The sequence below is a fragment of the Taudactylus pleione genome, unplaced genomic scaffold (genome assembly GCF_031769625.1).
Source record: "Taudactylus pleione unplaced genomic scaffold, aTauple2 ptg001351l, whole genome shotgun sequence".
In the NCBI taxonomy this organism is placed as follows: domain Eukaryota; kingdom Metazoa; phylum Chordata; class Amphibia; order Anura; family Myobatrachidae; genus Taudactylus; species Taudactylus pleione.
This window is the reverse complement of record NW_028285751.1, coordinates 1,478,826-1,491,754: the sequence shown is the minus strand read 5'-3', so window position 1 is coordinate 1,491,754 and position 12,929 is coordinate 1,478,826. Positions and strand designations below refer to the sequence as shown.

The 12,929-nt window shown below is 52.0% G+C and overlaps 1 protein-coding gene across 1 annotated transcript in view; it reads right to left on the bottom strand.

Annotated features, from left to right (window-relative positions):
• RECQL4 (RecQ like helicase 4) overlaps nt 1–12,929 on the bottom strand; it is a 324,140-nt gene that overhangs the window by 243,100 nt on the left and 68,111 nt on the right. Inside the window, exon 9 of the mRNA XM_088463386.1 lies at nt 4,688–4,804. Within this exon, the coding sequence (XP_088319512.1) occupies nt 4,688–4,804 (117 nt within the window). The remainder of the gene's footprint in view (nt 1–4,687; nt 4,805–12,929) is intronic.

Genomic DNA, 12,929 nt, shown 5'->3' with positions numbered 1-12,929 from the left:
CGGTGCATAACCTCTCGGCCGACACCACTGGAAGAACGTATGCCACACGCGATGGTATATTCTCGCGGAAGACTGTTTCCGAGCTCTGAGCATGGTACGCACTACAGAGCTTGAAAACCCCCTGGACCTTAACATGGCCTTCTCAACAGCCACGCCGTCAAAGACAGCAGAGTCAGGTCCGGGAGAAGACAAGGACCCTGTGACAGAAGGTCCGGACGTAGCGGCAACCGCAGAGGACTGTCCATGGACAGACCCTGAAGGTCTGAGAACCAGTGCCGTCTGGGCCAATGCGGGAGCTATCAACAGGAGCGTCCCTCCTTCCTGTTTGAATTTCCGGATTACCCGCGGAAGAAGGGAAACCGGCGGAAAGAGAAGCTAACCGGAACGTCCACCGGACGGACAGAGCATCCACCAGAGACGCCTCCTCGTCTCTTGTGCGAGACCCGTACACCGGCAACTTGTTGTTGTGTCGGGACGCCATGAGATCGATCTCTGGAAGACCCCACCTGTCCACCAGCAGTTGAAAACGTCCGGGTGCAGGGACCATTCTCCCGGATGAACGTCCTGGCGACTGAGAAAGTCCGCCTCCCAGTTTAGCACTCCCGGGATGAAGACAGCTGATATGGCCGGAAGATTGCGCTCCGCCCATACCAGGATCCGAGACACCTCTACGAGAGCCGCCCGACTTCGGGTTCCTCCTTGCCGGTTTATGTAGGCCACGGTGGTAGCGTTGTCCGACTGGACCTGCACTGGGTGACGCTGGAGAGCGTTGAACACCGCTCGGAGTTCCAAGATGTTTATGGGAAGCTCTGCTTCTGCCGGAGTCCACCTGCCTTGGAACAAGTTTGGACCCGAAACTGCTCCCCAGCCCCGAAGACTGGCGTCCGTTCTGGGTGGCGAATTGGGTCCTGTTGACGACGGACGACCCTTGTTGAGATGGGTCGTCTGCAACCACCAGGCCAGGGACAGGCGAACCTCCGAAGTGAGCACGATCGTCTGGGATTTTAGAGACTGAGGCAGTCCATTCCACTTGGACAGGATCAGGATGCTGCAGAGGTCTGGAGTGAAACTGGGCATATTCCACCATGTCGAATACAGACACCATGGAGCCCAGTAACCTCATCGCCGAGTGTAGAGACAACTGCGCACCCTCGACTGTAAGGCAGAGATCTTTTCCCCCGTCACAAAGATCCTTTTTTTGTCCCGAGTCCAATAAGGCTCCGAGGTGCAGAATCCGCTGAGACGGGACCAGGGTGGACTTCTGCCAGTTTATTAACCAGCCATGCCGTTGCAGTAGCGTAATGGTCAGGTCCAAGTGGCGCAGAAGGAGCTCCGGAGATCCTGCCACTAATAGAAGGTCGTCCAAGTACGGCAACATGCGGACCCCCTGCAGCCGCAGGGAAGCCGCCATGACCACCATCACCTTGGTGAAAACACGTGGTGCTGTCGCCAGGCCAAAAGGTAACGCCCGGAACTGAAAGTGGTCGCTGCGGATTGCAAACCTGAGGAACCGCTGATGGCGTAAAAGAATAGGGACATGCAGGTAAGTGTCCTGTATGTCCAATGACACCATGTAGTCCCCAGGTTCCAGCGCCAGAATGATGGACCGTAGGGTCTCCATCCGAAACTTCGGCACCCGCAAAGATTTGTTGAGAGCTTTGAGGTTGAGAATCGGACGAAACGACCCATTGGGTTTCTGCACCAAAAAGAGATTGGAATAGAAACCCTGGCCCTTCTGGGAGAATGGAACAGGCACTATAACTCCAGCCTGGAGCATAGTGTGCAAAACTTTCCGCAGCTCCGTGGCTTTGTTCCGGTCTGATGGTAGACCCGTGGTGAAGAATCGAGCCGGAGGTCTGTGCCAGAAGGAGAGGGCATACCCGTGTGAGACCACCTCGAGAACCCAAGTGTCTGTCATGGTGACCGACCAACACCGGGCGAACTGCAGGTGGCCTCCTACTTTGGGATCCCCCAAAGGGAGGCCCGGACCGTCAGGCTGCAGGCTTGTCATCTGGCTTAGGGGCTGGACGTCTAGTACTCCAGGCCTGCTTCCGGGGCTTGGCCGATTTCTTGGGGCCAGCCTGTCGCGGAAAGGACTGTGTCTTAGGCCTACCCTGGGCCCTATAAGACCGAAAGGACGATGTACCTGAACGAGAGGGAACAGCAGCCGACGGGAGACATGCAGATTTAGCTGCCGCCAGCGTGGCTACAATTTTGTCCAGGTCCGGACCGAAGAGAACTTCTCCGTTAAAAGGCAACGCCTCCAAACCCTTTTTGGAATCAGCGTCCGCCTTCCAGGATCGCAACCACAAGGTGCGACGAGCAGCCACAGCTGCCGAAGAAATTCGAGACGCCAGGGTACTAACATCCAAGGCCGCTTCATTGATATAAGTGGCAGAATCCCGTAGATTGCCGATCAACTCCGTCTGCTCAGCCGAACAGTCGGAATCGAAGGACGCCTCCAACGTATCAGACCAGCGCTCCATAGCTCGGGCAACCCAGCAAAGGGCCATAGCCGGCCGCGCAGACCCCCCCCCCCCCGCAAGGGAATAGACGGACTTCAGGCAGATCTCCACCTTGCGGTCCGTAGCATCCTTAAGGGAGGACATGGATAGCATGGGTAATGTGGCACTACGGACAAGGCGTGTCACATGAGAATCCACCTGAGGAGGGGATTCCCACTTTGCAAAATAATTGTCCGCAAACGGATACGCCACTGCTAAACGCCTTTGAGGTTGATATCGTTTGCCTGGCTGTTTTCACGCTTCCTCTAGGTGGTCAACTAATTGCCCCGAAAGAGCAAACACTGTGGTATCTCCTTTAACATCTTTGAAAAAGGCGTATTTGGACTTTGATACCGGAGGATCCACATCCTCACTAACTAAAGCAGTACGGACTGCACGAATAAGGCCAGGTCTATACACCTTAGACTTAGCGTCCGACTCTTTAGGGCGGGAAGTTTCCTGGTCAGAAAGATCCAGAATCTCCCCATCATCGGACGTCCCGTCGTCATCCTCATAAGGAGCAGACAGACGCCACCGGCCGCTTGTGAGGCCGCATCACAGACTCCCCTTGTAACACTTCTGACAACTGCTGTACAGAGCTTGTTAACGAATTAACCCACGCAGGCTCATGAGAGACCTGAGGGGGGGAAATAGGGAGACTGTGGGGTACCATCAATTGTCTTGGGAAACCCTGCATGGGTGACGACACCACTGACTGCTGGGACAATCCCATCTGTGAGAACGCAGGCTGCGGAGCTAACTGGCCCACGAGGGTTGTAAGCGCTTTGTCGCGTCAACGAATAACACCGTCGACATAGTCCTTCCGCACTGCCGTCCCCCTCCGCTATAGGCACCTTGCATGTAGTACATAACAGCTGGAGAGGAAAATCACTTTCAGACATAATGTTAAGTACGTGACCCCTCTCACTGATACTCGTTAGTATAGTGTGAGACCACCCTGCAATCACCGCACCGCAAGGGCTTTAGCAGAAAGAACAGGGACAGTTAAATGCTGACAGATAGAAAAGTACAGGCAGCAGACGCTAGCATAGGTCACATACAATGCAAAGAAATCAATTCCTGCACTATCAGCGCTGATCCTCAACTACGCAGACTCAGAGCCTGGTAGGACACAGCGCCGCATACACAGACCTTATCCAACGGAGAAGAGGTATGCAGGGGGACCCAGACCACGATGCCACCGTTCTTCAGCGTCCAGCAGCGCTCACCATGCTTCTTCCAAAGATGGCCACCGAGGAGCAGAGAGGGTTGTGTGCAGCGGGGGAGGCGCCGGGTGTGAGACAGGGAAGGCGCGCTCCCCTGGCAGGCATTTAACCCCTGGGACGCCGCAGCGCTACCGCTCTGCCGCGGTCCTGCTGTCCCAGGGGGGTAGTGGAAGCGCAGGTTAGAACCTGGCTCCGCGCTGCAGCCAGTCCCCAGGAAGCCCCCTGCCTGGGGACTCTGGACCGTGTGTTTCAGCGGGGACCCACCGCGGGACCCCGCTGCTTACCTTTGTCCCCCTTGATTCCGGCCATGGTCCTAAACATCTGGGGTCACCGCTAGCTGTGACCCCAGATGTCTATCAGCATCCCCGTATCAGTACCGGCGTTCTGGTACCGGCGGGGGTGTAGGGAAGACAGCATGGACGTCAGGACTGACTGTCCATGCTGTACTTCCAGATGTGCATCCACAGCTGCTTGAAGAAAACTTATGGGGCTCTTCTTAGCCCCCACTCCGACAGGTGCATCCGACTCCAGCCGGGCACCAAACTAAACTGGGGTGCCTTGGCTCGGGGGCGGGGTATAGGAGGGGGACCTTAGTGCATCCTGGGAGGACTGAAAACTTAACTCTATGGTGCCCGATGCCTGACGTCATCACCTATACCCCAAGGTATCCTGTGGATACTCTATGGACCCTGAAGTAGAAAATCATTTTAATCAGCAGTTCGTCCTGTTCGCATCGCTGAGTGAATAAGATGGATTTAAAGGGAAAAAAAGTTGAAGGAAAAGTTGCTCGGCGCTACGAGTCACCCACAGCATGACGCGCCTAGAAGAGCTGTATAACGCGCTAGGAGGCTAGAGGTGTAAGGACCCATCTGTAGTAAGGATGGCAGTACCGCTGGTACCTATTCTTACCATTGATCTAAGAGCATAATTCAGCAGCTACACGTATGTAATACTCACTGACTGTAGTTCTCAGCTGAGTGTTGGTCATCCTGGCTACATCCTCTAATGTCGGCAAAGTAATCTCCTCCTCATCCTCTGCTGCGTCTGATGCCTGAGGAAGAGGCGCAACAACTGCTGGAAGACAAATCCAAGAATACAGACATTATAAACGTGTCAGGAATATGGGCCGCAGGCATTTATAGACCTAGCTACCAGGGGAAAAACAAGAGATATGGTAAGAACTTACCTTTGTTATCTCTGTTTCTACGAAGTCCATAGGGTCCACAGGGTTGACCTTGGGGTATAGGTTGGGAACCAAATCCGGGCACCACGCAGTTAAAGCTTTTAGCTCCCAGGATGCACTGGGTCCACTCTCCCTATAACCCCACCCCCAAGCCAGAGGCACCTCAGTTTGTAAGTAGCCAAAGGCCGGAGGAGGAGAGAAAAAGAGAGAGAAAACTGGAACACTCAATAACCATACTCACCGAAATGGGAGACGGAAAACCGGTGACCAGCCACACAGCCCATATGAAGCCAGGTGCGTCAGGGCGGGCGCCATGTGGACCCTATGGACTTCGTAGAAACAGAGATAACAAAGGTAAGTTCTTACCATATCTCTTGTTTTCTACTTCAGGGTCCATAGGGGGTCCACAGGGTTGACCTTGGGGATGTCCCAAAGCAGTTCAACCAAGGGTGGGGACGCTCCTGTGCTGAGAGGAGAATCCGTCGCCAAAAAGGAAGCATCCTGAGAGGCAAAGGAAACCAATGCCTAGAACCTTAAAAAGGTGTGGACAGAAGACCACGTGGCCACCTAGTAAGGCAAAACAGCCGAGGCGCCACAGCGAGCCGCACACGAGGGTCACATGGCCCGAGAAAAAACAAGCATCAACAACAGGAAGGTCTACCCATGGGTAGGCCCCTGAGGAAGACCTACGAGGCCATCCAAGCCAACATTTGGTTATAGGCCGGCCATCCTTTCCTGTGAAAACCAGAAATCTCAGACCACCAATAAGGAGTCCGATTTCCGTAAGGAACCTGAACGGATCACATAAATCCAAAGAGGCCAGACCACAGTCAATGAGGCCACCCCAGCCGAGAGGACTGGGGACAGAATGGCCGTACCATAAGTTCCAGAATATGGAACCTGAAAACCACTAAGAAGAAACACAGGGCGAGAGCAACTCCCACCCTGACATGATGCCCTCCAGAAGAGGGAGCCACATGAGAACGCTCCCAATTCAGACACTCTCCTGGTTGATATAAACACCCTGAGAGAAAGAGAGAGCCTAAGCAATAGACCATGTAATGGCTATCACAACCAGCGGTTCCATTGACTGTCCCCGGAGGTAACGAAGAACCACTACTTACTCCCAAGGAGTCCCTAGGGAGGACAAATGGAGGCATAATCAAGAAAACACTCCAAAGGATGAACTGGATACCAGAGTGAAGCAATTCCATATCTTAACCATACTGACAGTGTAGAGATCCGCACTGTCAGGAAGACCAGGCCAAGTGTGAAACCCAAGCCAGCCGGAAGGAATGCCAGAATATCTGGAAATCCTGGACACCGGAGGATTGTATCGACAGGTACAATACCATAAGATTTATGGCTGCCACAGTTTGTGGTAGGTCCCAGCAAAAGCTGATCCATGTGCTCTAATCATTCCAACGATGACAAAGCCAGGGAAGCCGTAAGACCACTGTAAGGACACAGTCAAAGACAAACGACCCAGGTCCAAGGCAAAACCAAGGACCCTGAGACAACAGGTCCGGGCAGTGAAGCATCAGGGATGGAGTATCGATGTAGAGACTCCGAAGATCCAAGTACCCCTGACATCTGGGGCAATCAGGAGCCACCAGCAGGAAAGCATCTCCGTCTCGATTGAAAACACTTCCAAAGACCTCGAGGAAAAAGGGAGACCGGAGAACACAGGTACACAAAGTGGAAGGACCACTTCACCGACAAAGAGTCGCTGAAGTTTGCTTCAGAATCCCCAGAGCTGAACTGTAACACCATAGTGTGATAAAGTCAGAAGGCCATGAGGGTCACCTCAGGGGGGCCCCCCCTGCTCACCAGGAGATGAAACCTCTCTTGGGGAAGAGACTAGTCCCCGGGATGCACGTCGTGACGGCTGAGGACTCCCGCTTCCCAATGGAGAGCTCCTGAAATGAACGCTGCCGAGATGGTCGGGAGGAGACCCTCGGACTATGTCCGAATATGTGACATACCTGTCATTGCCACCCAACGAACAGTGTTGCTAAAAAGGAAGCCACTGTCCTGACCCTGTCGGACTGAACCTTTTCAGGTTCACCGGGAAACAAGAGTTATGCCAGAGTAAGTTAATTGACAGGGTGGAATCGACAGACGTCCAACTGCACTGAAAAGGATTCGATCCAGACACTGTCCCTAGCAAAGAAAACCCTGGACGAGATGGCCATAGCCACCCGGACAGGGACCGACTTGCCTCCGGAGAGAGCATCATCGTTTGAACAGTTATCCGACAGAAAAAACTCATTCCATCTGGAGATGAGCCAATTATGGAAAGGCCTGGAATGGAACTGAGCCCATTCCACCATGCATCCCAGAGTGTAAAGACATCTGTCGACTGCGCAGACAACCATGTACTCCTAATGGAAGAGAGGAGATTCCGTCTTACGCCAGAAGAATTCTCAGATTCTGAGAATCCAGCAGGGATCCTAGATGAAGAATACCCAGAGAGGGATGCAGGGAGGACTTTTTCCCCGTTGATTAAACGTCTGCACCCCGAAGAAGCCACAGTCATCCTGACCTGGCCGTAAAGTACCCCGGTGATCCCGCTAAGAGCAGGAGGCCGTCCAGGTACAGGAGCATTGGGATATACTGAACAGAAGAACTGTCAGAAAATCCAAAACGCTGGTAAACCCCTGTGGGGCTGAGGACAGTCCCAACAGGCAGAGCCCGAAAAATTGTAAGTGTTGCTGTGATACAGCAAACCTCAGCCCATGCTGAGGAAAGGTCTCTGTAAGTACCCGTAGGCACGCGTCCTGTATATCCAGTGATACCCTAAAGTCCCCAGGTTCCAAACATCGTATGATGGAGCATAGGGATTTCCTCCTGAGCCCAGGTAGCTTTAGGAACTGGTTCAGGGAATTGAGACAGAGAATAGGCCAAAGAGGACCATTCAGCCACCGCACCAGAAAGAAAACAGAACAACCAGTCCCTCACTGAGATAGTGGGGATGGCCTAATTAGCTCCGCTTACCGCAACAACTGCATAGCTTTCTGGATCTGTAAGGCCCTTGTAAAGAGGGCGTACCCTCCTACCCACGTAGCCGCGGCAACTTGACACTAATACCGGGCGAACTGAGAAAATCGGTATCTCCCAGTTGTAGGCCTGCCCCGTCAGACTGAAGAGATATCCGTAGGTTCAGAAGCAGGATCGGCTGGCAGTAAAGGCCTGCTCGGTACTGGATATGTCGGCCCTTGTAGATGCCGACAGTCTACGAAGAAACAGACCTTTAGGCTGAACCAGAGGACAAAAAAGACTTAACAGACATAGTCTGAGGCCTTGTAGTGGGCATAGCTGAAAGCGGTAAACTTGTCGTTAGTAATACTGCCAATGTTACTACAATCTTGTCAAGGTCAGGACCAAACAATATCAACCCCAAAGATGGTATCTGCACCTCTGCATTCCCAGAGCGCAGCCATAGGGTATTACGGAGGATACAGTCGCAGCCGGAACTCTGAAAGTTAGGAGACTGGTATCCAATATAGGCATTTCCACCTATGACAACAGCATATATTACGTGAGCGACCAAATACATTTGAACCCCCGACGTGTTGGAGGGGAAAAAACGTTACAAATGCATCAACCCAATATGCAATAGTATTAACCAACCATGCTATAGCCATGGTAGGATGGGTAACAACTCCTGAAAGCAAGTATACTGATTTCAGGCAGAGTTACCACCTACGGATCCGAAGAATCCGACCACGCAGGAATGGGAGGCGTAGTAACGTCTGTAATCAGACGAGTAACACGCCCATCCCCCCCAGGAGGGGCTCGTGATGACCCTCAGGGAATTTGGGACAGGAGGCCAAACACTGTTGTAACACCTCCTATCTGGCAACAGCCAGAGTCCCGCTATGCGATCCACCCGCTAGTCAGCAACAGGTAACCCGAAGGCACGCAATACTGAGGGTGTATGATACAGGTGCAGGTCAACATTCACTCTAACCAGAATGGACCTGCTACCAGCCCTAAAGCAGGGATAATAATACCTGAAATAGGCTTCCCCCCGTGTAAGAGGGAAAGAGCCCCGAACAGTACCCAGTTCACGGCAGAGCCAACTGGGAAGTAACCACAGGGCGTCAACCACGCCAATTAGCGTTTCGTAGAAAACGACATCCACCCAGGGTGGCTGTTGTGGTAATCCCTGCAAGGGGAATGACAGACTATTGTGGCACCAGGGGGAATTCATATACTGCGAAAAACCCCTGCAGGGAGCGGTAGTCTGTGTCACAGGGGAAGAGTGCAAGAAGCTGCGAGATACCCTGAGATGCAAAGGGCAGTATGGTGAAGTAACCCCAAGTGAGGTACAACAATGGGGCCCGCCCGGCGATCCGCAATTGAGAGGATCCCGAGAAAACAAACCGCCCAAGGGGGTCGTGAAAGAGGCCGGCACCAGATGACGCCACATACAGAACCCTTTATGAGTCAAATCCTCCGCACTAACACCTGCAGCACATGACGTGCAGGATAGTAAAAATGGGTGCAGTATAACGCTCTATCTCCTGGTCAGACATATCTGACCAATCTTGGCGGAAATATTAAGCAGCACTATACTGGTCCTGACTGATGCCAAAAATTAGCTGCAGGGACCCATTTTCAGCGTATGCAACACACAGTTCCATCTAAAATATGGCAACGTGCAGCACGCAACAGTATGTGACAAACCACACAAATATTAACAAGTATATAAATGTGAGGTCTCAGAACCACCCTAAGTACAGCTGTATTAGGGCAGATAAAGAAAAGGGATAGATATACACTGACAGGTGAGAGAATAAAGTACAGTCAGCACTAGCATAAGTCACATACAATGCAGATATACACATATATACATAAACATGTCATATAATATACTGCACTATTACACTGCATTCAACTGCCCAGATTCAGTGTCTGGGAAGGCTACAGCGCTGTGTACACTGACCTGATGGTGAGGTACGCAGGGGGATTGGACTCACTGCCATCCTGAGAGATTTCTGCTGCACCACAGAGATAAAATGGCCGCTGGAGACCTCAGAGGAAGCGTGGCCCGCGGAGGAAGCAGCTCAGCGACGCCAGACTATGGATACTGAAAGGCGCGCTGAGCTGAGGGGAGGAGCCGCTGTAACAGGGAAGGCTGCCTCCCCTGGCCGGCTATTAACCCCCGGGACGCCGGCTCCCTGCACCGATCGTAAGTCCCTGGTGGTCTAGTGGACACACGGGGTATGGGGGGCCCGCCGCCGCTGCCGGCGCCTCCGGTCTGTCCCCTGAGACCGGAGGCACAGGACTGCATTTGAAATGCGCGGATCACCGCAAGCGGTGATCCGCGACCTTACCTGCTCCCCGTGGATCCAGCAGCAGTCCTGGGCGCCCGCAGAGTCCGGCTAGTACAGACTCTGGGGTCCCGCTGAGATCCCCAGATCTGTACTGGCGTCTCAGCGCCAGCGGGGTGACGGAGCGGCAGCTTAGACGTCCTATGGACAGTCCGACGCTGCCGCTCTGAAGAGTCCAAAGTCCATGAAAAAACTTTGTCCCTAAAAAAATAAAATAAGCTTAGGGGCTGCTAATCAGCTCCCCCTGCGCTAATGGTGACCCGACTCCGGCCGGGCACCAACTTAAACTGAGGTGCCTCTGGCTTGGGGGTGGGGTTATAGGGAGAGTGGACCCAGTGCATCCTGGGAGCTAAAAGCTTTAACTGCGTGGTGCCCGGATTTGGTTCCCAACCTATACCCCAAGGTCAACCCTGTGGACCCCCTATGGACCCTGAAGTAGAAACCTGTACATCTATGACCTGGAGACCAGCGGGGAACACAGACTGACAGCAGGGATCTGACAATACATAGAAGGCAGAGGAGAGTACAGACTGACAGCAGGGATCTGACAATACATAGGAGGCAGAGGAGAGTACAGACTGACAGCAGGGATCTGACAATACATAGGAGGCAGAGGAGAGTACAGACTGACAGCAGGGATCTGACAATACATAGGAGGCAGAGGAGAGTACAGACTGACAGCAGGGATATGACAATACATAGGAGGCAGAGGAGAGTACAGACTGACAGCAGGGATCTGACAATACATAGGAGGCAGAGGAGAGTACAGACTGACAGCAGGGATATGACAATACATAGGAGGCAGAGGAGAGTACAGACTGACAGCAGGGATCTGACAATACATAGGAGGCAGAGGAGAGTACAGACTGACAGCAGGGATCTGACAATACATAGGAGGCAGAGGAGAGTACAGACTGACAGCAGGGATATGACAATACATAGGAGGCAGAGGAGAGTACAGACTGACAGCAGGGATCTGACAATACATAGGAGGCAGAGGAGAGTACAGACTGACAGCAGGGATATGACAATACATAGGAGGCAGAGGAGAGTACAGACTGACAGCAGGGATATGACAATACATAGGAGGCAGGACACCTAGAGAAAGAGCCAGGGAATAACACACATGAAGCAGAGACATTAGAGGAGAATACAGACTGATTTGCCTGTTGGTAGCTAAGTAATGGATTTAATGATAAGAAATCTGACTGGCCGGTCCTGCTAGGGAGACATTTCCCCTGGGCGAGCATGAACATATAATGAATTTCACTGAAATTTGGAATCATCTAACGTAGAAAAACAAATTATTCAGGCTGTTTTTACCTTTTTAGTAGATTTTTTATAAAGAGCTCAGGGGCCACATTAATGACATTTTACAGCAGCAGAGGCACTTTTGGATGCACACTAAACTCACAATGCCTTTACACAGGCACCTACACAGATTATATTAGTGTGATAAACCACAGGTCTGAAATGAATGAGAACACCACACATTAATACAGCATTATATTAATAAAAGATGAATATAGATTTATTTATAACGAGGATAATAGTAATCGCAACCAGTTGCTTATAACATGTAAATAAAAAATGATGTCCTCATCTGAGGCTTAATACAATAAAATGTATTGTGCAAAGATCTCTTACAGGACGTGGGTCGTATCAAGATTAAATCGCTTCTGCAACAACTACAAATCCCATTGGAACCTTTATACATTTCTCCAGGTCTTAAAGGAAACAGACCCTGGTTAGCTTCTGGTCTCTCCAATCAGCTGGCCAGATATTGGACTGAGCCCACCTTTAGGGCCTGCTCCCCGGCCGAATGCATTTGGCCAGAATAAACTGTCACGTCACTTGTATATGGACCCCCACAGCACTATATACAGTACAGATGACGGTACCAGGATAGCCTGAGATGGCCTCACGCAGGACAGAGCTACAGACAGGGACTGTTACACAGCACTATATACAGTACAGATGACGGTACCAGGATAGCCTGAGATGGCCTCACGCAGGACAGAGCTACAGACAGGGACTGTTACACAGCACTATATACAGTACAGATGACGGTACCAGGATAGCCTGAGATGGCCTCACGCAGGACAGAGCTACAGACAGGGACTGTTACACAGCACTATATACAGTACAGATGACGGTACCAGGATAGCCTGAGATGGCCTCACGCAGGACAGAGCTACAGACAGGAACTATTACACAGCACTATATACAGTGCAGATGACGGTACCAGGATAGCCTGAGATGGCCTCACGCAGGACAGAGCTACAGACAGGGACTGTTACACAGCACTATATACAGTGCAGATGACGGTACCAGGATAGCCTGAGATGGCCTCACGCAGGACAGAGCTACAGACAGGGACTGTTACACAGCACTATATACACTACAGATGACGGTACCAGGATAGCCTGAGATGGCCTCACGCAGGACAGAGCTACAGACAGGGACTGTTACACAGCACTATATACAGTACAGATGACGGTACCAGGATAGCCTGAGATGGCCTCACGCAGGACAGAGCTACAGACAGGGACTATTACACAGCACTATATACAGTGCAGATGACGGTACCAGGATAGCCTGAGATGGCCTCACGCAGGACAGAGCTACAGACAGGGACTGTGACACAGCACTATATACAGTGCAGATGACGGTACCA